General features: G+C 32.2%; 2 protein-coding genes across 2 annotated transcripts; both read right to left on the bottom strand.

The window, feature by feature from the left end:
- Positions 1 to 8,780: 8,780 nt before the first annotated feature.
- Positions 8,781 to 10,466, bottom strand: LOC134726086 (E3 ubiquitin-protein ligase TRIM71-like). Its single transcript, XM_063590485.1, has one exon. It carries the CDS (start codon positions 10,464 to 10,466, stop codon positions 8,781 to 8,783), a length of 1,686 nt encoding a protein of 561 aa, XP_063446555.1.
- A 7,942-nt stretch (positions 10,467 to 18,408) lies between these two features.
- LOC134724471 (zinc finger protein 208-like) lies at positions 18,409 to 25,152 on the bottom strand. Its single transcript, XM_063587502.1, has 2 exons — positions 25,073 to 25,152; positions 18,409 to 22,334 (listed from the first exon to the last, which is right to left on the bottom strand). The coding sequence occupies exon 2, from the start codon at positions 21,956 to 21,958 to the stop codon at positions 19,544 to 19,546; it is 2,415 nt and encodes an 804-aa protein (XP_063443572.1). The 5' UTR covers positions 21,959 to 22,334; positions 25,073 to 25,152; the 3' UTR covers positions 18,409 to 19,543.
- Positions 25,153 to 25,910: the final 758 nt, after the last annotated feature.

Genomic DNA, 25,910 nt, shown 5'->3' with positions numbered 1-25,910 from the left:
TTTTATCTTTGATATGTTACTAAAATTATGCACATGGAGAAGAACAGCAACACAAGAGTTGTCCCTTTGCATGTTTTTCTAGGTTTAGTGATTTGTGACATAAACTGTTACATAACTTCCTTCTGTTTTGATTATGTTAATCAATGTTCTTGTGATCAGTTATTGATTTTAACTAGAGCTGTAAAAAACAAAATTTGAATAAAATTATTCAGGTTGAACTAGAGTTAATCTAATGTAAAGTCACCTGTAGGTCCAATCACTTTACTGTAAATTCAGAAATTATTGCAAGTTTTTAAAAATGTGAAGAAGCATTTTTATATTTGATAAATATATCTGTATGCAGCTTTTTCACAAAATGGCAATAATTAATGCACGCAATATTTTTGTCGAGCCTGCAACTTTTGTTGCAGAAAGCTCGACATCCGGATAGTGATCTGGGGGCGGCAGTGGCGGTGTTAGCTCACTTCTTAAAAGCTTTATATTTTAGAAGGTGGAAGACCTGGATGCTTCATACTTTGTATATAGATGCCTCATGTTACGAAGTTTCCGTCAGTCACATGTCCAATGTCCTTGACCTCATTTTCATGGTTCAGTGACCACTTGAAAAAAAAGTTCAGATTTTTTGTAATGTTGAATTCTCTCTTATTATAAGTAATAGGATAACTATATTTGGTATGTGCATACCTTGCAAGGTCCTCATGCCTGTCAGACAGTTTTCACTTGACCTCGACCTCATTTCATGGCTCCGTGAACAAGGTTAAGTTTTGGTGGTCAAGTCCATATCTCAGATACTATAAGCAATAGGGCTAGTATATTCGGTGTATGGAAGGACTGTAAGGTGAACATGTCCAACTGGCAGGTGTCATCTGACCTTGACCTCATTTTCATGGTTCAGTGGTTATAGTTAAGTTTTTGTGTTTTGGTCTGTTTTTCTCATACTTTATGCAATAGGTCTACTATATTTGTTGTATGGAATGATTGTAAGGTGAACATGTCTAACGGACAGATGTCATCTGACTTTGACCTCATTTTCATGGTTCAGTGGTCAAAGTTTAGTTTTTCAGTTTTGGTCTTTTTATCTGATACTATACGCCATAGGTCAATTATATTTAGTGTATGGAAATATTTTATGAATTATATATTAGTCGCGCAGGTTTTATTTGACCTTGACCTCATTTTCACGGTTCAGTGACCACTTGAAAAAAAAGTTTAGATTTTTTGTAATGTTGAATTCTCTCTTATTATATGTAATAGGATAACTATATTTGGTATGTGCGTACCTTGCAAGGTCCTCATGCCTGTCAGACAGTTTTTACTTGACCTCGACCTCATTTCATAGATCAGTGAACAAGGTTAAGTTTTGGGGGTCAAGTCCATATCTCAGATACTATAAGCAATAGGGCTAGTATATTCGGTGTATGGAAGGACTATAAGGTGTACATGTCCAACTGGCAGGTGTCATCTGACCTTGACCTCATTTTCATGGTTCAGTGGCTATAGTTAAGTTTTTGTGTTTTGGTCTATTTTTCTTAAACTATAAATATTAGGTCAACTATATTTGTTTTATGGAAGCATTGTTATCTGTACATGTCAGCCTGGCATGGTTCATCTGACCTTGACCTCATTTTCATGGTTCACTGGTCTTTGTTTAGTTAAATTGGTTAATGTAATGTTTATGTGACAGTTGTAATAAAGCTTTATACTTAGGACTATCAACATAATATCAATGATTAGTAAAGAAGGCGAGACATTTCAGTGTGTGCACTCTTGTTTGAATTTGCAGTAACTCTTATTTCAAAATCTGACAATTATAAAGTCATGATATCTTCACTATGCATTGTTTGCTGGTGTTTAACTGCATTTGTGCCAGTGTTTAGTCTTAGTATTTCGGTGTTGGTGGCTGATGTTTTTGGTGATATTTGGGATCCACTATAGATATATTGATTGTTAAAATACTACATGTAGTTGACTTGCAAATTATATCTTTTGAATTGAACAATGTATTTGTAGAATTTTTCATGTTGGTCATTTTTGCTAATTAAAGTGTCTACCTATCTATTATAGTTTTCCAGATAATAGGCAAAAACACAAAAAGGGTAACAATGGTCACGAGAGAGCAAATTCCAATAAAGAGTCTCCGATAATTACGACTATGCTGATTTGATCGAAGATCTTGTCTTGCTTATCATGTTTGGTGTTAAAGTTTCTCTGTGTTTTTTTATATTTTCCCAAGATAATAAGACGAACTCAGACCGCACTGAATAATTCTGTTTCTCTTTTGTCCGTTTTTTTTGCAAAAGATATGAAACATCTAAAATGTCATGAAAAGTGTTAGCAGAGCTGGAAAAGCAGTAACACAGCTTTGCTTTCTTATTATTTTATAATGAGGATGATTGATACCGTATTTCTTAAATGAAGTAAAAGTTATATTTCAATGAAAAATAAGAATATTTCTGTATTACTCTCTGATATTTTTGCTTTCATATAAAGGGATTTACAAAGATGGCTTCCTTAGATTAAAGAAGTTGGATGATGTTCTTCCCTAATTTTGTTAAAAATTTGGCGCACAGAGGAAATAAGTCGAATGATGCTCTTTCAAAGTTGTTTAAAATCTGGCGCCAAAGAGAAAAAAAGTTGTATGATGGTTCTTCCAAAATGTTGTTCCAGTTGAAATGTGGCATAAAAGAGAAAAGAAGTTGGATGTTATTCTTCCATAATTTTGTTCCAAATCTGGCATCAAAGAGAAAAAAAATTGTATGATGTTCTTTCAAAATTTTGTTCCTAATCTGGCGCCAAATTGGAAAGAAGTTGGATGCTGTTCTTCCAAATTTTAGTTTTTATCTTCTTCAAGACGTGGACTTAATCTATGGTTTATATGGCTTAGCGGTAAGATGAACAATCCAGAGAGATTGCGTGTTCAAACCTCTTTGCTTGGCGTCAAAAAGTCAGCTTCTGTACTAAACTCAACTTAACTTTACTTTCAATTTGAATTAAGTGCATAACTGGCACCCCTTTTTTTCTTTTGATTTTGTTACATTCTTACCCTACCATACTTAATTATCATTATATATTCGGTGAGTATCCTTTCATACAGGAGTCTTTCTGTTAATAATTTTGATTTGCATATCTTTACAGAAACTAGTGCTATTTTTTTGACTGACTTAAAATATATTCTTCACCAATGCGTTATTTTTGGATGTTTCGTGTATATATATTTTGAAGCACCATGCACGTTTTGTTTTTATCTTTCTATATAAAGTGACACCTAGTACATGCATATACGTTTCCAAAATACTTCGTGCATTACTTTTACACTCAAACTTTGTTCTATTTTGGAAAGAAAATGCATGTAGTATAACTTTTACTCATGCATTTTAAATTTGTTCACATTTTTTCTGCAAGGTACTTTACTCTATGAGAGATCCTACGTTACTAAGGAAGAAAATATTATCTTTTAATTAGAGTTTTTTTTCTGGAAATTTCAATCAATTATCTGTCGGATTAAATCCCTTTGACTTTTGTGTAAGCATTTGTTATAATTTCCAATTAGTTGAAATTGGACAGCGGGTATTCAGTAGAAAACTTAAACCTTCCTTGAATGTTAAAGGGTTTATCATTATCGTAGAAATTAGTTGGAATTTACAGGTTTATGTAAAAGTATTATCATTTCAATGTTTAGAACTAACATAACTATTCATACGATAGTTTGAATATTGCTAAGTAAACGCCATTGCTGTCACATATTAAACCATTAGAATTATTATGTTTACAACAAATAAATTTCATATGTTTCAATCCATCTTCTCCCCTTAGTATTACTTTTCTATTCTTTCAATCTTTTGATATTACTATTACTCTATCCGAGTTTAAGTCTGCGACGGTTATGTTCATAATGTTACCATAAACATCTGTACAAAGTCCTCTAGGTCCTGCTAAATCCTTTTTATATTGCCATATCTGTTTACCTGAGTCATCAACACATGATACAGTTTTACGACTCCAGTCACTAAAGATAACTCTGTCATTGCAGAAAATAAGGTAAAATCCGTATTTTGCAATTTCAGCTGGTATTAATCTCAGTGTTTTTCCTTCCATATTTATAATACGTATTTCATTATTATCAAAACCAACAGCTAGAGAATAATTGAAGCATGATAACCCAAAGCAGGCTTTGTCTAATGTGATAACTTTTGCTAATGTTTCATTCTTCATTTTAAAAATCTTGATGGTTCTTTCTTTAAGCCAAACAAGTACAAAGTTGAAGAGCATTAAGGACCGAAAATTTCAAACTTAAAGGTTGTGCCAAATACGGCTACGGTAATCTACTCCTGGGTTAAGAAAATCCTTAGCTTTTTCCAAAAATGCAAAGTTTTGTAAACAGGAAATTAATATAAAAAAAAATGACCAGAGAATGTGTCATTGGGACAAAAATGATGCATCTGTTTGAATATTAAGTTATTAAGGGGCATAACTCAAGAACAGTAAATTAGGTATTGAGCATTGTGTGTTAGTTTCCTGAAATTTGGTAAAGGATGTATTTTTATGAGGTTTCAGTCGCATTAAAATATCGTTCGGGAATTATTTCCAAAGCATGTGCATTATGTTTTCTGGTCTCTGCGTCCGTCTGTTCTTTAATGGTAAAATAAGTAAAAAATAAGTGTATATAGCTAGGTCACTTTCAACAAATGGCGAATTCTTAGTACACCTTTGCTAAAATGTTTATTTCTAATTGAAGTTGCAGTTTTAAGTGTTTAAATAAAGGTTTGAAGAATTTATGAGTCAGTACATTAATGATAAATACGAATTAAATCTACTAAATTATAATTCTGGTACCTTTGATTACTATTGATAATATTAAACTATATTTAAACCCGATTTGTGCGTATTTTAAGTGCGTACTGCGTCCCTGTAACACGTTTCTTTTTTTCTTTCTTATTTTAGTAAAGGCACTTTTGTAGAATGTTAATAAAAACTATAACTAAAAATTGCAGCTTCTTTATTATTATATGAAGCATTTAAAAAAAACTAAGTTTAGTCAGCGTACATGAAGTTTATGTCCATCCTGTTCCCGCTTCTTGAATCAACCGTTAAATATTGATTTAGTAATTGATTATTTCAAAAGCGCAAAGTAACCTTTTTTTTCATTTCTTTGCTGTTACCAACATACTTATCAATTGCACCGATATTGATTTTTTGAGACACTACGACTTTTTTCCTCAGAAATGAATTACCTCAGCTTTATTTGAGAAAGCTTTTAGAATTTTTGGTCCTCAATGCTCTTCAACTTCGTAATTTATTTTGCCTTTTTAACCTTTTTTATGCGAGCATCACTGGTCAGTCTTTTGAAAATGAAACGCCCGTGTGATGCAAATAGAAGATTTCAATCCTGGTATCTCTGATGATTTTATTATACTTTTATTGATTGATTGATTTTTGGTTGCTTAACGTCCAGTGGCAAATATTTCATGCATATTCAGGACGAGAACAAGTTCACAAAAAATACAATAGGTAGGTCTTGTCATAATAGAGGCCATTTTGGATGATGGTCGGGGAAATTTGGACTGCCACTGGAAAATAAGGGTATATTGGATAGGGACAGAAATTTTGCCTTGCAACAGGCCACCTACGGGCCCTCAAAGAGTTGTTGCAAGGGTTCTTAACGTGCAAAGAGGTTGGCACTCTCTTTACACGAGACATCGGATTTAACGTCCCCATTCTGACCGGACGTGACTGCGAACTTAATACATCCCGCACAGCCAAACGGACGCCCCACTTCGGCAAGCGTTTTACTGCCGGTCGGGAGAAGACCAAGTGACCATATTTTTATTCCCCAGTCACCCTTGGGGGGTATTTATTATACTTTTAAAAAGTTCCACTGGATCTATGCCACTGCTGGTGGACGTTTCGTCCCCGAGGATATCATCAGCCCAGTAGTCAGCACTTCGGTGTTGACATGAATATCAATTATATGGTCATTTTTACAAAAACTATCCTGTTTACAAAACTATGATTTTTTTCTAAAAACTAAGGATGTCCTTATCCCAGGAATAGATTAACTTAGCTGTATTTAACACAACTTTTTTTGGAATTTTGAGTCCTCAATGCTCTTCAACTTTGTACTTGTTTGGCTTTACATCTACTTTGATCTGAGCGTCTCTGATGAGTCTTATGTAGACGAAACGCGCGTCTGGCGTATTAAATTATAATCCTGATACCTTTGATAACTATACACCACTGGGTCGATGTCACTGCTGGTGGTCTTTTTTTTACTCTTAAAAACAATCTTATTGACTACGAAAAAAAATACATAGGTGGATATTAAACATTTAGGTATTCTTTAATGAAACATTGTGTAGTTGTGTTGCAACAAACAAACAAAGTTACTATTCTTATATGACGTTCTTCTTTGACTTTGTAAACAAAGCCATGTACTTATTCCAATAGAACATTAAGATATTGACAAATATAATGCCTACCCATGTTTAAATGAGCACAGAGCATGGCATGAAAGAATTATTTCTTAATCAAACATTGTATTAAATCGAAAACATTACTTGACAAATACAGACATATTAATATATGACTATGGTCAGACAATAGTTTAACTCAGATTAAGAACAAAATAATCATTATTAAATAAATAGAATTTGAGATAGAAAACTTCATATTATTGCCACTTTATAACTGATATTTTCCTATTTTCCCCTAATGTTTGAAGGAAATGTTAGACGAATTTCTATTAAAAACAAATATGGCTACAAAAGATTTGTTATGATAAGGTAGTTTCTATGTCAATTTCTACTTGTGTGAGATTTACATCTACAGCTATATATATAAAAGACGACGAAGTACTATACCTATACTGACACCAGTGACCTGAACACTTAGAAAATATTGAACAAATTTACGCACCAACATTTTTATACTTCATTTCTATACGCATGATGTTGATTTATTTCCTGTAACGAAGTAAATTCTTTTGATTATCTAATGGCCAATGGTATACAAAACTAAACAAAAATATTAATTTAGTATACAGAACAAAAGTAAAGAAAATTTCAACATGAATAAGATGATGACATGCATAGACACACATAAAACTTAATAAACACACACAAATCGGAACAAAATATTATATTGTAAAATAAACGAAATGAAAATAAACAATTACATAGTCCTCACACCATTAATTATACATACTCTATGATAAAGATTAACTTTGCAAGTATTTAGTTTGTTCCTCTTGGATTTCTTTTCAATACAAAACGGACGGATATAAACATTTTCACACATTTTGGTTGATAAATTGGTGAAAAGAACAGAAGATTATATACAAGTGATACAGATAAATAGTCTGTTTGAAATTGGTACCAAAGGAATACTTATTAATATTCAGTATTTTAGGCTTCTATCTACACAAATAATCTTTTTTGCTGAAATCCAGTATTTTTAATTACAATTGCTACTGTTATGAGGGTCTGGATTAGGTTAATGGAATTGTGGGCAAAAAATGCCGAACAAAGGGAGAATTGAAGTATAAAGAATAGAGAAAAATAGGCCATAATAATAAAGAATAGAGAATAGCATGAATAAAGGGGAGCTGAAATATAAAGAATATAGAATAAAGGTCCAAAAATATATAGAATAGAGTAAAATGGTCTTAAATGTCAAAGAATAAAGGATCCCGTATCAATACCATCTGTCATAACAATCCACATTGGCTGGTAATTTACTTGTCACATTTTACTTAAAACTAATCTTCATATTTGTCGAGCCTGTGACTTTTGTCGCAGAAAGCTCGACATAGGGATAGTGATCCGGCGGCGGCGGCGTTAGCTTACTTCTTTAAAGCTTTATATTTAAGAAGGTGGAAGACCTGGATGCTTCATACTTTGTATATGGATGCCTCATATTACGAAGTTTCCGTCAGTCACATGTCCAATGTCCTTGACCTCATTTTGATGGTTCAGTGACTACTTGAAAAAAAAGTTAAGATTTTTTGTAATGTTAAATTCTCTCTTATTATAAGTAAAAGGATAACTATATTTGGTATATGTGCGTACCTTGCAAGGTCCTCATGGCCGTTAGACAGTTTTCACTTGACCTCGACCTCATTTCATGGATCATTGAACAAGGTTAAGTTTTGGTGGTCAAGTCTATATCTCAGATACTATAAGCAATAGGTTGTGTATATTCGGTGTATGGAAGGACAGTAAGGTGTACATGTCCAACTGGCAAGTGTCTTCTGACCTTGACCTCATTTTCATGATTCAGTGGTTATAGTTGAGTTTTTGTATTTTGGTCTGTTTTTCTTATACTGTATACAATAGGTCTACTATATTTGGTGTATGGAATGATTGTAAGATCATTTTGATGTACATGTCTAGCTGGCAGATGTCATCTGACCTTGACCTCATTTTCCCTGGTTAGTGGTCAAAGTTAAGTTTTTGAGTTTGGTCTTTTTTTATAATACTGTAAGCAATAGGTCGACTATATTTGTTGTATGGAAGAATTGTTAGCTGTACATGCCTGCCTGGCATGGTTCATCTGACCTTGACCTCATTTTCATGGTTCATTGGTCAATGTTTAGTTTTCTTGGTTAATGTTTATATTAAGTTTATGTGACAGTCGTAATAAAGCTTTATATTTAGGACTATCAACATGATATCAATAATTAGTAAAGAAGGCGAGACATTTCAGCGTGTGCACTCTTGTTTAATTCAGTTGTCCTTTAAAATTGTATTTGCAAGTAATATCATATGAAAAGTTAGTACTTATATTTATCCGTAAGATAGATTAAACTTTGCTAAGAGAACACACATGTTGTCACAAATAAAACCATAAGATTCATCCTTTTTATAACAAATAAAATGCATGTCCTCCAATCCATCCTCTTTTCCCAGCACTACTTTACTAATCTTTCCATCTATTGATATTGCTATTATTCTATCAGAGCAATAATCTGCTACAAGAATATTACCGAAAGTATCAATACAAAGACCTTGTGGTCCGTCTAAATCCTGTTTATACTCCCAGACAATTTTACCTGAATCTTCATAACAGTATACTGCTTTACCAGTATAGTCACTGAAGATTACTCTGTCATTAAAATAAACAAGATTATACAGGTGTGATTTACTCTGAACTTGTATTGACTTTAGTGTGTTTCCGTCCATGTCTATAATACGGATTTCACGATTTCTTAAACCCACTGCAAGGGCATCGTTGAAGCATGATAAACCATAGCATGCTACCGGTTTATCTAATGTGATAACTTTGGAAACGGTTTCATTCTTCATATTGAATACCTTAATATCTTTCTCTTGAGGATAACTCATAGCAATAGCGTCCTGATTGATCTGTGTAACACTCCAGGGTCCACTTGCTATTGGTAATAGTTTCTGAAGTTTGCCATCAGTAGAAAATAGGTTAACTTTACCACTCTGTTCAACTACTATAAATCTCCCATCCATCAGACAAATCATGTCATTAATATACTTCCCAAGGTTGATCTTCATCTTTGTTTCAATATTCATTTGCATGGTCTTTATATTGGATTGTTCTTGTAATGCAACTTGTGGTTCCATATTCACACTCGTTTCTCTCTTCAATGCTAGTTTAGTTTCAACAATATTTACCTCTCCAAAGGACTTTATTGATCTTAATTCCCTGAGTATTTTTTCTATCTTATCATTTTGCTTTAATTTGATTTCAACTTCCCTTGCCATCTCATTGTGTTCAATATCTACAACATATCGATGTCGATGTACTATTCGCTCAATCTGGTGTATCCCTAGAAATGACTGGAGTTTGGAACTTTTTTCTGTGACTGTCTGCAAATCATGTTGTATGTCCTTTAAGTTTTTCTTTTTTTCTTCAATTTCAGTAATTAATTCTGTTAAATTTAATTTTTCCTTACTCCATTTGGTATCTGCTTCTTTGTATAGCTCTATCTCTAGATGCTCTAAATGCTTATTAATTTCTTGCCGAATTTTACCAATGGATTCCTTTATGTTTTTATGTTGTTGTTCTGCTTTCATTCTGTTTTTTGATTTTTCAATTCCCATTTTATTCAAGAAAAGTAAGATGGAGGTGATATCGTTTTCTATAGATGCTTTCGATTGTTCTATATTGGCTTTCTCCACTACACTCGCTAACGGTTTTATTTCAGTGCATTTTGAATGATGATTTGAAATACACGCATCACAGCAAGGTATTAAATGACTTGGACAGTACCACTTAAATTGTTGATTATGTTTGTCACATTCTGTTTTGATGGTGTCAATGGGAGATTTATAGCTTTCAATATCGATCGTCTTGTGATCACCAGTTGGTTTAAATCTTTTGTGTTGACCTGCACATGTTGAGCATAATCCTTCATGACAGCTGAAACACCAGATGTCAGCTTTAGTATTTGCATTTCCTCTTTCACAAGGTCCACATGGTACAGATGTATTTGATGCCATGACCTAAGCATAAACATAAATCGCGTCAGTAATGTACTTAACATATCACTGAATACAAAAAAGTAAAGACATGTGGTACATGTACGATTGTCTATATCAGACGACAATCCATATAAAACAAAGATGGAACAACTAATTATTGAAAGCCAAAGTGTTCAAATTACAAAATTGCATTCCTTAAAATATAAATAGGTATCTCCGTAATTTGAAATTCTAATTTAGCAATTTTTAGTTTGTAAAAGTACAACCCGATCATTCATGTCATTTGAATGTAAAAATTGAAGCTCTTCAACATCGATGGTCCATATTCGCAACATGTATATATGTATATTTGAGATATGCGCATTTTGCAATTTTAAATTTGTAACAACAATTACAAAAAAACATCCCCAAGTTAGGGAGAGGTTTGGGATCACGTTACATGTTTAACCCCGCTACATTCTGTGTGTATGTGCCTGTCCTAAGTCTGAAACATGTAATTCATTGGTTGTCGTTTGTTGATGAGTTACATATTTGTTTTTTTGTACAGTAAATTAGGCCGTTAGTGTTCTCGTCTCAATTGATTTACATTTGTCATTTCGGGGCCTTTTGTAACTGACTATGCGGTATGGAGCTTTGCTCATTGTTAGAGGCCGTACGGTGACCCATAGCTGTTAATTTCTCTGTCATTTGGTATTTGTGGAGAAATGTCTCATTGGCAATCGTACCACATCTTCTTTTTTTTATGTATATATCAGAAATATAATGCGCTGTGTAACAAGTTAGTGTCATCAAGGTTAACATGATTTAAATATGTGAGACCTATGTTGCAAGTCATAAGAACGTCAACTCATTATCTGTTCAAATAATGGTCTACATCACGTTTATCAATAAATGGCTTCGACCACCACACAAATTGGAAATGAAAACAAAATCAAATGAAAACAAAACTGGCCTGTGCATTTTTTTTTGAAAATTACCAATAAAGGCAACAGTAGTATACAACAGTTCAAAAGTCATTAATCGATTAAGTGAAAACAAATCCGGGTTTGAAACTTAAACCGAGGATAACACGTACATCACCTTAAACAACAGAACAACAGAAATACTGAACAGCAACAGAACAACAGAAACACTGAACAGCAACAGAACAACAGAAACACTGAACTGCAACAAAACTAAACGCCAATTAACATAGAAATGGACTATTTGATGGCAACTGTCATTTTCCTGACTTGGTACAGGACATTGTAAGAAAAAAATGGTGGATTGAATCTGGTTGTATGGCTAGCAAAACCTCCCGCTTATATGGCAATGTTGAAAATGTCGCTAAAATGACAACATTACGTGACAGGAATATATTTCAAATAAACGTATGTAGAAATGTTATTACTTTAATTTGAATTTCTTTAAAATTTGTTATTACCCAAAAGGGACAAAACAGATGTCAAATTGCAAAGTTTATATTTCACCTATCGTCTGAAAAAGATCGAATGATCGATTCAAAATAAACTTCAATAATTTGTTTCTAACGTACTGAACATGCTAGATGCAAACATTTCAAGTAAATAAAGGTAATGATTTCATTTTTATCTATCTATTACAAAATTAACGTGTATCACCCGAGGAGATGAAAGTCTATAAAAATTGTATTTACCTCTCAATTCAATATCGTTGCTTTTTGGCAAGTATTGTTCCTTTATTTGTTAACAATTTCAGCCTACCAGGAAGTGAATAAGAGCATGTTTATACCTGACCAATATTAACGTAAAAATTTAACTGACATTTACCATTTTTTGTTTTTAACTTTCAGAAAATATGATATGTATCAATGATACCCTTTCTTTTGTACAGGGATTTAAATCTATTAATAAAAGAACGTCTTAAAAATGTTATATATGTTCTAAATATGGACTAGATTTCTTATTTTTAAATGACGATGGTAATTATACACAACGCAATGAATTCAAGGAGTGTGTATTTCTTTTGACATGATGTTAATCTGTTTAATCATCTATCTGCAAATTTTCACCAGGATTGCATTTTTTTTTATTTTTCGTTCTTTTTATTCAGGATTTCCATTTATCAAAACTGCAGTTAATCATGTTAATGGTATATTTGTCTTTAATCAGACTAATCAGAATTGAGGGACCCATAATTGTCAAGGGAAACTTGATTTTAAAATTAAAGAACCTTAGTGAGCGCGTTCACATATCCACGCCCCCACATTGTTTGTCACTGGACAAACAAACTCTTAAGAAAAAGATCATAATTTTCTGTCGATATGCACATAAACATAGTATGTCCTTATCATCTGAAAGGTTTCATGAAATTCTGTTGTGAAGTTTCCGAGGAGTTGCGATGACAAGAAAAGGACTGACGGACTGGCGGGTCAAAAACATTATACCCTCCGCGTGGGGTAAAATTATGATCACGTTATCCCATATTAATTGTGGACACTGGGATACTTTTAATTTTGTTCTGATCCACTGAAATGGATGATCAATTTAGTGAACTGAATTAAAGTATACAATATAAAGTTTTGTTTACCTTGCTCAAAACAGGTCTTTTCATTTTATTAAGCGCTAAATTTGCATAAGACTGTTTGAAAAATGCGAATCTGGCTTCAATTTATCTCCATTTTGAAAAAAAGTTTTTTTTTATTCACATTTTTAGTTTTAAAACCAATGTATTTTAGACATTTTTAATGTTTCCCATAGCAAAACACACATATAAACGCAAACAGATGTGTACTCAACAATAAAAAGAGGTATATTGTACGTACCTACATCTTTTCCTAAATTGGTAACTGGTTATTTATCTAAAGATGCATTGTTATTGTGCATCTCCTGCAGTATTGTTTTCATCTTGCTTCAAAGCTTCATTTGAGCAATCTTCATGGGATACATTGTCACATTTGTCACTCATCAACATGCTGTTTATCAGGTGCAATAAATTATCAATGATTTTGACATAATTATAAAATATCTCTATACAAAAGTTTTGAAATAATAAGTATATTCTACAGGAAAGAGGGTAGCTTATTTTATTTGGCAATACATTTTGGGTCCTGCAGAGGCGGATTAAGGGGGGGGGGGGGGGGGGGAGCGGAGCCTGACCCTTTTCTTGGAAAAATTTAGTTGCTGAAGCTTGATCGGAACGGGCCCTCTCTTAGGCAGTCAGTGGGCCCACTTATGAACATTTCTGGGTCCGCCACTGTCCTGAATGCTCTTCAACTTCGTACTTTATTTGGCCTCTTTAAACTTTTAATTCAACCTTCACTGACGTTATGTTATCTATGATGAGTTTATTCGCAAATTTTACATATCATGTTCGTGAACAAGTATTTATTTTTTTCTCAGGAACAATGATTCAAAAAGTTTTTAAGATTCTTATCTTAATACTAATAGATTAACAGTTCTTACATTTATTTGTACTGTAGTTCTGTCATGTAATGTTGACATTTTAGTGTTATATTTAACATTGCCATAAAAGCGCAAGGTTTGGCTAGCCGCAAAACCAGGTTCAACCCACCATTTTTTTTAAATGTCCTGTACCAAGTCAGGGAAATTGCAGCTGTTACCTTATAGTTAGTTTCTGTGTGTGTTGCATTGTAATTTTGGTTTATTCTTGCACTTCTGTGTTTCTGTTGTTTTCCTATTTGCTACAGTTGATGTGTTTACCTTAGTTTTAGTATGTAACCTGGATTTGTTTTCTCTCAATTGATTTATGATTTTCGAACAGCTGTATACTACTGTTGCCTTTATTAAATAATAAACTATTTACAGTTGACAAGTAGGTAGGGCAGGGTAAAACAGACCTTGAACTCATTTTCATAGTTAGGTGGTAACATTTTAAAATTGGGTTAATATAGCTCACTTGGCCCAAAGAACCAGAGTGACCTTTTGTTACTTAGCAGTCTTCGTCTGTTAACTTTTCATTAACCTTGTCCTTTGAAACTAATGGGGCAATTAGAACCAAACTTAGTGATAATCATCCTTTGGGTATTCAGTATTTAGACTGTGACTGATGATAAGTAGGACTTTTGTCACTAATTACAAAATGTATATAAATGACAATTTCTACTAAATTGTTTTGTTTTCTCCTGTTATCTTGATTACTATAAAATATAGAAAGAAAGAGTCAATGGACAAATGATTAGACCTTCTTTGGTCTTCATGGATATTTGTATATCAAACGAATGGCAAACATACCACACCACCTAATTCTAAATTAAAAAAATTGTGAAAAATAATTTGAAGTAAATTTGACAGCCTTGTACAATTCCTTGATATAATATGTAAAATAACACACATTTATAATTGTCATGAAATCAACATTTAATAAATAAACACAATGAAATTATTTTCCTATAAGTATTTAATTTGAGTAAAACATAAAAACTAAGAAATTATTAACTAACAAATAATAGCTCATCAATAACATGAAGTAGATGTAGATTAAGGGGCATAACTCTTCAAAATCAGCTTCATTTGTCTAAATCATATATCTAATTATTATGTAAGCTTCTATGTAACGCAGACTACAGAGTTATGTCCCTTTACCAACTTCTACTTTCACAAAATAAAATATATTCTAAGATCATTCCTTGCTTTCTTAAATTAACAAATAACAATAACAAAGGAGAAGTTCTGGTAAAGTCTTTTTTTGGCCCCGCGAAATTAGAAAAAAAAAATTCTTAATGAATTAGATTCCTAATCTGTTGTATATCAGTATATCTTTGGTATGTGTCTTATTAAGGGGTTCAAACATCTTTCTTTTTATGCAAAACTTTAAATCTTCAAAATAGGTTCTTTTAGAGTTCCTGTTATATATTCAGATTTACAAAATACATATATTTTGCTACATGATTTCTTTAACAAAGATATTAATTTGGATAACATATATTTTTGATTAATTATCTTGCCTTAATTCATAACTCATTTTATCAATACCTTTGTGCAAATGTCTTCTTAAGTAAAGATATGTCAATTTTTACGTGCTTATAAGTCACATTAATACCACAATATATAGTTTTTTGAATTGAATATTCATTTTATATCTTTTAATTCATTTATCATCATGTGATCATGTTTATCATTAAAATTTGACACAATCATGACAATTTGAAAGGAATTAGGAAATTCACTATAATTACAATTTCAGGGGGCCAAAAAATGGTCCTTACATCAGGTCTTCTATAACAAACAAAATAAAATAATAGTATGAACCTAAAAACAAACAAAAAAGCGTTCAAAACACAAAAAAAAAAATATGTTTTCTTTCTAACATCAATTCTTACTTAGCAAGGGCTTCAATATTTTAATTAGTTTTACTAGCCATGCTACAGCATGTATAGCGTGTACTGGTATACAACAATTATGATGATAATGCACACAATAACAGTTTACTGTGGATTCAAAAAGATTCATATTTTCATTGATTTTATAGGAACAAATGAACCACAAATGAATTTAAATGCTTAAGGAATTACATATTTTCTACAGGCTTGCATTTGGATATTGTTAAAACCACAGAATCGATTATCCACGTAAATGCAAGTTTTTCTCGTGCAATCCAAGAAAATTGGTAGCCACGAAATTAAATGAATCCACAGATAATAGAAATTATACAAATAAGGATCAGTAAATACAACACATATTTGAGTCCCAAACAATAGTCCTTTTTATCATGCCAGATAAGCAAGCACAACAAATATTTACCATTAGCAATGCAAGAATTAAAATGACTTGAACATGGGTTAAAAAAAACTATCAAGCAAATGATTTTATTCCAATATTAATTAACTAATCATCTTATACTATGTATTTGTCACCTAGCATAACAATTATCACATTATACATGTTATACATTCATAAGTTATATATATCTAACAAAAAACTACATGTAAAACAAGTATAATTTTAAAATTGTCAGTTTAGTAGGATAATTAGCATTTAAGCACTAAAATGGGCACATAAATCATCATTTACAAACAAGAAATCTTGAGGGTACAATCCTTTGATTAACATGAGAGGGGGAGGTTATGAGGTCAAAACAACTTATTTGCAACATAAAAGAGGCCAGGTCATTCATTTTCACTCCGACCAGGGTCAGAATATTTGTTTTTTATGCTCATCAACAAATTGACAAAAAAGAATGCTCTTCCCCCTCTAATAATCAACTTTTCTTTCTGTAATGTATTAAAATTACAAAAATGTAACTTTTGTAATAGAGATCTTTTTTTTTTTTTTTACAGGAAACACATATCATACTGTGTGGCATACAATTTATTTATATAAATATATACATGATATAATAGCATTAAAATCAATGGAGGATCTAGGGTCAATTGGAAAGAGGGATGCTATTATCCAAAATGAAAAAAAATTCTGGCGAGGGTAGCGAGTAAAATTTTGTTGTTAAAGATTTTATGAACAAAAATGTATCTTTTCAGGTCAACAGGAGGGTGATATACCCAAATCTTCTCCAAACAACCATTTAAAATACGACAAAAAACAAAATTATAAATCTTTTGATTACTGCAAATATTTCTGAATTATCAGTTATTGTGGACATGGTGGATAACTTTGTAAATGTGGCCTGGGACTAATAGACAAATGCATGCAACTAAATTAATTTTTTTTCAGTTTCATTGTCCTGCAAAAAAGTTTTATTATGACTGCCAACAAATGTTGATAAAATATACATAACATTGAAAATGAACCATTTTATGGTGCTAAAGTGTTTATTGTCATTCTGTTGTCTAAATTTTTACCGACAGTGCGAGGGATGTATATCCAGTCAAGGTCGTTAAACACTTCCAGTTGTTGTCTAAATTAAGAGAACTTTTTTTTGTAAAGAATATTTTTTTATAGGGTTAAATAGGCTACTATTTTATTCAAAATACAGAAATTAAAATAGGGGTCCATTCATCATGTTCATAATTAAAATCCTACAATTCCTTAATTATGTTTATCTAAATAATAAAATATGTACAATTAAAATGTATTTGTTAAAAAAGCCCTTTGTTTATAAAATGTGGAATAATTAAACAGCTTTTAAAATAATTGTATGGTATTTTGATGATTTTGTTTAAACCAGATAACTAACAAGTTATTGTTATGCAATTTAGCCTATCGCTCAAGTGAACCATTGATAACTGTTACACAATAATGGCTAAAGCCGCTAAATTGCAGATTACAAAATGTAATATAGCACCCATTTAATTTTTTATACTATATAATATAGATTCCATTTTCATCTTTTCATATAAACATGATAAAAAATACATTTCTATAAGATAAGATAAGTTTATATAAGCACCAAACACATAAACTATAATGATTACGGCATCAAAACACAGTCAAACTACAATAATTTAATTTTGGATGTAATGCGTCTCCTGATTGGCTGACGTTATTTTGTTATGAGCCCATAGACATAATTTAGTCATGTGACCGTGAAGTCATCAACATTTTTTCATGGTTTTCTACGGTTTAAAATGGAATTTAGAATAAGAAATGACTGTAATATTTTTTCTGTCTATTCGAAATAACATAAAAAATGTGGTGCACACTGTTAAATAACCCGCTACACGCGTTATTCAGTGTGCACCAAATTTTTTATGTCATTTCTTCATAGACAGAAAAAATATTACAGTCATTTCTTAAATATCATAATAACAATAAAGGATTGACATTGGATTTAATCAAATATGACAACAACAAAAAATTGAGTATCTTTATATAATCTGTTCCCAATTCTAATTTTATAGGGAACCAGATGGACCTTGAAATATAATGCATGGCTTTTCCAATTGCACTCTATATGTAATCGTTTAAAAGATATTGAAGTATTGAAAGAAGTTTTTCTTGTGAAATTGAAGAAAACTTTCACATGCTTTTCCAAAATGATTCTTTAACAAACAATAAAACCAGCATGGCCCTTATTACTTCTTCAAATTAACAGCTGCGCCATGAGCGCATGATACGCCCGACATCTTGTGTGGAAGTTTTATGCAATAATCATAAATAGTTTCTGAGAAAGTTTTAAGCAATAACCATATATTGTTTTTGAGACACGGCGGGACATGTGAAACCCCCAACCCTGTTTTTTTTCTTTTCGAAAAACTAAATATCACTAAAATAAAATTTTGAATCAAAACCAAAAAGTATACAGATCTTTAGATTAATATAACAAAGAAGTATGTAAAGTTTTAAGCAATAATCATAAATTATTTTTGAGATACGGCGCGACATGTAAAAAAAAACCTCCCCTGTTTAACAAAATACTAAATAACTCCAAAATGAAGTTTTGAATCATCAACAAAAAATATACAGATCTTTAGATTAATATAACAAAGAAGTGTGTAAAGTTTTAAGCAATAATCATAAATTGTTTTTGAGATACGGTACAACATGTAAAAAAAACCCTCCCCCTTTTTTACAAAATACTCAATAACTCAAAAATTAAATTTGGAATCATCACCAAAAAGTATACAGATCTTTAGATTAATTAAACAAAGACATGTGTAAAGTTTTAAGCAATAATCATAAATCGTTTATGAGATATGGTGCGACATGTAAAAAAAACCCTCCCCCTTTTTTACAAAATACTCAATAACTCAAAAATAAAATTTTGAATCATCACCAAAAAGTATACAGATATTAAGATTAATATAACTAAGAAGTATTTAAAGTTTTAAGCCATAATCAAGAATCGTTTTTGAGATACAGTGCGACATGTGAAAAAAAACACACCCCTGTGTTAGTTACAAAGTGCCGTAACTCAAAAAGTTTTAATCTTATTTTCACCAAAAAGTATACAGATCATTTGACCATCATAAGAAACAATTATGTTAAGTTTCATGAAATTTGGATAAGTCGTTCTCAAGTTACGGTGCGACATGTTTACGCCGGACAGACAGACGGACGGACACCGGACATTTGTATACCATAATACGTCCCGTCAAAATTTTGACGGGCGTATAAAAATGACTTAAAATTAAACTCTATGCTTGATACCATGTACATCGTAACTAATCATTCTTCAGACAATTTTCAGATGTTTTGGTTTTAGAATTGTATTTCCTCTGATCATGCTGTTTTTCCTTCTTGAAACACTTGAAGCAAATTATCAGGTGTTTGAACCACAAAGGGTTTTGGTTTATTACTTTTTGGACCACGTCTGTTTGGTTTTGGATTTTCGTGAACTCTTTTGATATGCGTCAGTAGATTGCAATATGCTGCAGCTCTATATGAACACTTGTCACACCCGAACGGTTTTTCACCTGTATGGGTCCTCATATGTAGTTCCAGTTGCTTATCACAACGTAGCTTCTTATTACAATATTCGCACTTGTAAATCTTTTTTGAATCTGCCTCTCCGGTGTGTATAAGTTTATGACGTGTAAGACTGGTAGAGCTTGAAAACTTTCCATCACATTCGTCACACTTAATGTACTTTTTATCTCCCTTTTTAACCTTATGCATGTACATGACGTGATGTTGTAAATACCTCTTGAATTGAAAAACACGATTACAGAATGGACACACATGACGGCCCTTCTCCTCTTCATCATGAAGGGTAATATGTCTGGTCAAGTTACATTTTGTCGAGTATGACTTGTTACACACTGTACATACCCATACCCTGGCTGACTTATCGTAAAACATTTTGTCGCTGTAATTTGTAGTTTTACTCGGCATTCTGGGATTTTCTGCATGACATTGCAAATGTGTAAACAATAATGCTTGAGAATCAAAAGATATATTACAATGTGCACAGACAAATTCTGACTCTTCAGCCATTTCTGGTCCAACATTATTATGTGTCCTCTCACGATGTGTAGCATAATCTTGCACGGAATTACAAACTATACCACATTTTTTACATTCAAATGAAATTTTCTGATCAACGTTTTCAATTGCTTTCTCTGTTGTAACAATAACCAAATCTAGCATGGGATCCGTCTGTATTCTTTTGTGGCCCATTTGTATATGTTCTTTCAAAAGACAATTAGTTTCAAAATTCATATTGCAGTTTGGGCACCAATATTTGTGTTCTACTTTTTTACAATTTTTCACATGACTGAACAGACTTGACTTGCTTTCAAAGTTTGTACTACACTTTACACAATGGTAAATAATGGCTTTGTTTACTGCTGAATCTTCAGCTATACTTTTAAGATTTCCAATCGAAACGGAGAAAATATATTTGTTCTCAGAAAATTCAAGGGTCTTCTCATTTTTCAACTGTTCGTGAACTTCATCTGGTTTTTGCAATAAGTTGGATATATGATCTTTTGCAAATTTACGATTTGCAAATTTCCTGTCGCAACATCGGCAGACAAAAATGGTTTTGTTGGTATTTAATACATCTATGTTTGGCTCTCGAATCTGATATTCATTTTGATAATTTACATGTGAACTAACATGCTGCATAAAGGACGAAATAGTTTGAAATGACAATTGGCAAAGAACACAATCTAATTTTGCAATGCTTGGTTCATCTTCCTTTAGATCTACTATTTTTGAATTTTCAGCTAAAATTGATGTTTGTATCTTTTTTGTTGTAATGCAACCATCATTTGACTCATTCGAGGCAGTGTCAACATATCCTATGGAATTATCAGTATGTATGTGAAAACTCTCAGTAAAGTCATCAAATTTCTCTTTTTTCACAACTTTCCTAATGCTGTCCTTAGCTTTTTTTCTTAATTTCCGTAAATTTTTCTGAAATTCCCCTTTTTTATGCTTTGTATTATTATGTCGGACATGAAATTTCAAATGTTTTTCAAATTTTTCTTGGTCTATCATAATCCTGTTACAATACAGACATTTATAAACTGCTAAATCATCCATGTGAGTTAAAGTGTGTTTCTCAAGTTTTAACGGAGTATCAAAAACACTTTTGCACGTCTGACATTCAAAACGGGAAATATGCCGGGTAATGTGTCTAAACATTGCTAATTTCAAAATAAACTTTCTTCCACATATTACACACGTGTATGGCTTGGCATTGAAATGAGATCTCTGGTGAATTTCATATGTTCCACTCTGGCAAAAACATTCACCACATTCTTTGCATAAATGTTCAACGAATTTCTTATTTCTCTTCTTCCATATTTTACATTTGAGTTCATGTATTTGGAATATTTTCCTATTTAAGAATTCCCTGTTGCAAGAGTTGCAGGTAAATGTTTTTATTTTGTAATGAGTGTTCAGGTGTATTTCTAAATCGGACTTCTTAGAAAATCGGTGTTTACATCGTTTAACCTTACACTTGTATTGTTTTACAACAAGTGTTCGTCCTGTAGGTTTCAGACTTAGATTAGAATGAATGTTTTTTAAAGTTTTTAGTGATTTGCAATTTGTTGCTTTTATCTTTTTTATTTTTGACTTTTTAGGTGTGGTTAATTTTTGTTGATTGGGAAGAGGATATTTCATGGCTATTCCCATCCAACTTTTCGGTGATGAGGCACAAACAACATGTGACGACATTTTAGACATCAATCTATCCTCTTTTTTTTACTTCTTAAATCCTTCACTTTTAATTTAAATTCTTTCAGTGGTCTTATTACTTCTGCCAATATTTCAAACTATTAACTGTTTATCATCACCATATAGTTACAATTGTACCATTGTACATGTATTAGCATCATTGGATTAGAAGTCAATATGACCTACTATGTTGACTTCTTAAATGTTGATAAAAACTCTTTCCTTCACTTTTCAATTTAATTTTTTCAGTGTTCTTATTACTTCTGCCAATATATCAAACTATTAACTGTTGATCATCACCATAGCTACCATCATATGCAACATCATCAATGATCATTTTTGGACCATCACAAACACAAACATTAAACATGTTAAATGATGAAATCTAAAAAAAATTTAAAAAAAGACAGTTATTAAACATAATTCATTTAAAAATTCAAACAAATCTTGCTCAATTTCCTTATTTTGTTATAGCATTGAATATAAAGGCTTAAATATAATAACATGAATAATGAACAGAGGACAGAATAATTTATTTTGTCCGCCATTTTGTTATCCAGTTGACAATAATTTACTAATATTCAAGGAATTTTGAAATATCATTTTCTTGTTGTTCCTGTTTATTCTTAGCATCTTTATATTATTCAAATGAAGGATGAAAGATTGTGTTTTCTATTAAAATAAACTATGTTTATCACTTGTAGCTAGTGACTTTTCATTTTCAGGCTAATTTGCAATGTTTTTTTTAGAGAAACATCATCGGCCATACTTCAATAATCATGATAATAATCATTTATTTTGGTGTGGGTGTTTTTGTTTAAGAATCAATTGTTTGATCCAACAATTTATTCTTAAACAAAAACATCCACACCAAAAAATATGCCTCTTTAATAGGGCCTGCAGGTGGACTATTTTTAAGCCCATGCCCCTCTCCTAGGTCTTTGTGCATCCTTATTAATGGATTCTCTAAAACATGGTACACAATAATTCATGACTAAATTCTCTTATTTCCTACACTTGTTTTGCTGTTTGTTTTTTCCGTAAAGTTTATCTTATAAGTTTCAACACATTTAGTTAAGGCAAAATTAAGTTATAGAACGGAAACAAAAAATTCAGCATTCATTCCATTTAGAAAGGGGCCTTACTCTAGAACAGTAATAGTGACGTCTTCAAAAAACAAACTGGATCTATATTTTGTGATATTGAGCATGGGGTTTAAGTTTAGTGACATTTGGTTGAGGCACATTCCAATCTAATTAAAATTAAATCCTTTAATTTTAATTAGATTGGGCAAATTCCAGCATTATGTTGATTTGTAAAGGGGCATAACTCTAGAATGGTAAAAGTGATGCCACCAAAAATCAAAGTTGCCCTGTGTTTAGTGACAATAAGCCCTGTGTATAAGTTTTATAACATTTGGTCTAGCATGTTTAGGCAACTAAAGAAAGAGAAGGGAAACCAGTTTTGTGAATGTCGGGATGTGACAAAGAACGTACATGAGTTTACCAGAGAAAAAGTTTAAGGCAAGTTTTTTCATCCCAAAACTCAAGGATTTTAGGGATTGCACAATTAAGCAAATTTTTTTTAAAAATTGAAGGGAGATAATTAAAACCTTACACATGTTATAAGAAAATATCAAATTAACTTGTATAAGTCAATAAACCATGTTATATATACATGTATAGATTTACTTTAGATAATTTAGCTGATCTGTAACAATAACATCTTCATGCCTTATATATCATGTACTGTAGTACGCCGCTAGATTAACACTGACGTGGAAAAGTAACACATGGCCAGCGAAAGCTCTTTTTTTGAGAGCCCAGGTGGTCGTGTGGTCTAGCGGGACGGCTGCAGTGCAGGCGATTTGGTGTCACAATATCACAGTAGCATGGGTTCGAATCCCGGCGAGGGAAGAACCAAAAATTTGAGAAAGCAAATTTACAGATCTAACATTGGTGGGTTGATGTTTAGACGAGTTGTATATATGCATTATGTACACAGCCATGTATCACCATCATTGATGGCGATCCGATGGATACATCTGTTGTAGGGTTGTCACTGACTAAGATGTACTTATGAATATAATTATTTTCTGTGACTGTATCTTACATTAATTGTAGGATCCTTTACTATAGATAATTTAGCTGATCTGTAACAATAACATTGTCATGCCTTATATATCATGTACTGTAGTACGCCGCTAGATTAACACTGACGTGGAAAAGTAACACATGGCCAGCGAAAGCTCTTTTTTTAGAGACCAGGTGGTCGTGTGGTCTAGCGGGACGGCTGCAGTGCAGGCCATTTGGTGTCACGATATCACAGTAGCATGGGTTCAAATCCTGGCTCAGGGAAGAACCAAAAATTTGCAAAAGCTAATTAACAGATCTAACATTGTTGGGTTGATGTTTAGACGAGTTGTATATACATGTATATGTATAGAAAAAATGCAGGACAACATTTTTCATCCTAGCCCCCCCCCCCCCCCCCCATAAAAAAATGTTGTACTAAACACTGAAAAGTGAATAATAATTACACTAAACACGGTGAATAACTAACATTTTTCACGGCTGCACATGAATTGAAATTGGCAAAACATGTTACACGAAAATAACCCTTTACCACCCTCTATGATATACATGATGTATGAAAAGGGTGAGAAATTCAGATTAAAACAATATATCATTAGGTTGATATTATAATTTTTTTTTTTTTTTCGGACTTTCATTACGTCTTCTGAACTTGAACCGTCTACAAATACATTTTAAGGTGTTTGGGGAGCTCACTAAATTTAAAAGTCGTCTCGCAGGTCTACATTGTCTAGATTATTTTGAAAATTTAGTAATGACCCCAAAATTGAAAAACCTTAAAATCGACATTATTTGTAGACGGTTCAAGTTCAGTGGACCTAATGAAAGTCCGACATGACATATTGGCGGTGACCAAGACGGTGCGAGAAGTCTTTATAAACGATCTGTGCTGTCTTTGGGCCGATGTATATTCGGGCCGAGTTGTCCTACAACTCCATGTAGTTCAAGATTAGCGTGCCAATAGAGTGTGAGATTGATTTATAGCCATTTCGTTCATTTTGATTGTGATTTATTAGTTAACCATGTTTACCTTTGATTGTTTAGCCGTTATATTTATGATAAAAATGTAGTTTTTTTCTTCTTTTAAAAAATATTTCTGGTTCTGCAGCTAAACTGGAATCCGCTTGTATTACGCTTCACTTAGTATATTCGGTGTATGGAAGGACTGTAAGGTGTACATGTCCAACTGGCAGGTGTCATCTGATCTTGACCTCATTTTCATGGTTCAGTGGCTATAGTTAAGTTTTTGTGTTTTGGTCTATTTTTCTTAAACTATAAATATTAGGTCAACTATATTTGTTTTATGGAAGCATTGTTATCTGTACATGTCAGTCTGGCATGGTTCATCTGACCTTGACCTCATTTTCATGGTTCACTGGTCTTTGTTTAGTTAAATTGGTTAATGTAATGTTTATGTGACAGTTGTAATAAAGCTTTATACTTAGGACTCAACATAATATCAATGATTAGTAAAGAAGGCGAGACATTTCAGTGTGTGCACTCTTGTTTGAATTTGCAGTAACTCTTATTTCAAAATCTGACTATTATAAAGACATGATATCTTCACTATGCTTTGTTTGCTGGTGTTTAACTGCATTTGTGCCACTGTTTAGTCTTAGTATTTCGGTGTTGGTAGCTGATGTTTTTGGTGATATTTGGGATCCACTATAGATATATTGATTGTTAAAATACTACATGTAGTTGACTTGCAAATTATATCTTTTGAATTGAACAATGTATTTGTAGAATTTTTCATGTTGGTCATTTTTGCTAATTAAAGTGTCTACCTATCTATTATAGTTTTCCAGATAATAGGCAAAAACACAAAAAGGGTAACAATGGTCACAAGAGAGCAAATTCCAATAAAG

The sequence above is a fragment of the Mytilus trossulus genome, chromosome 7 (assembly GCF_036588685.1).
Source record: "Mytilus trossulus isolate FHL-02 chromosome 7, PNRI_Mtr1.1.1.hap1, whole genome shotgun sequence".
Classification (NCBI taxonomy): domain Eukaryota; kingdom Metazoa; phylum Mollusca; class Bivalvia; order Mytilida; family Mytilidae; genus Mytilus; species Mytilus trossulus.
This window is presented reverse-complemented; position numbering and strand designations above follow the sequence as displayed.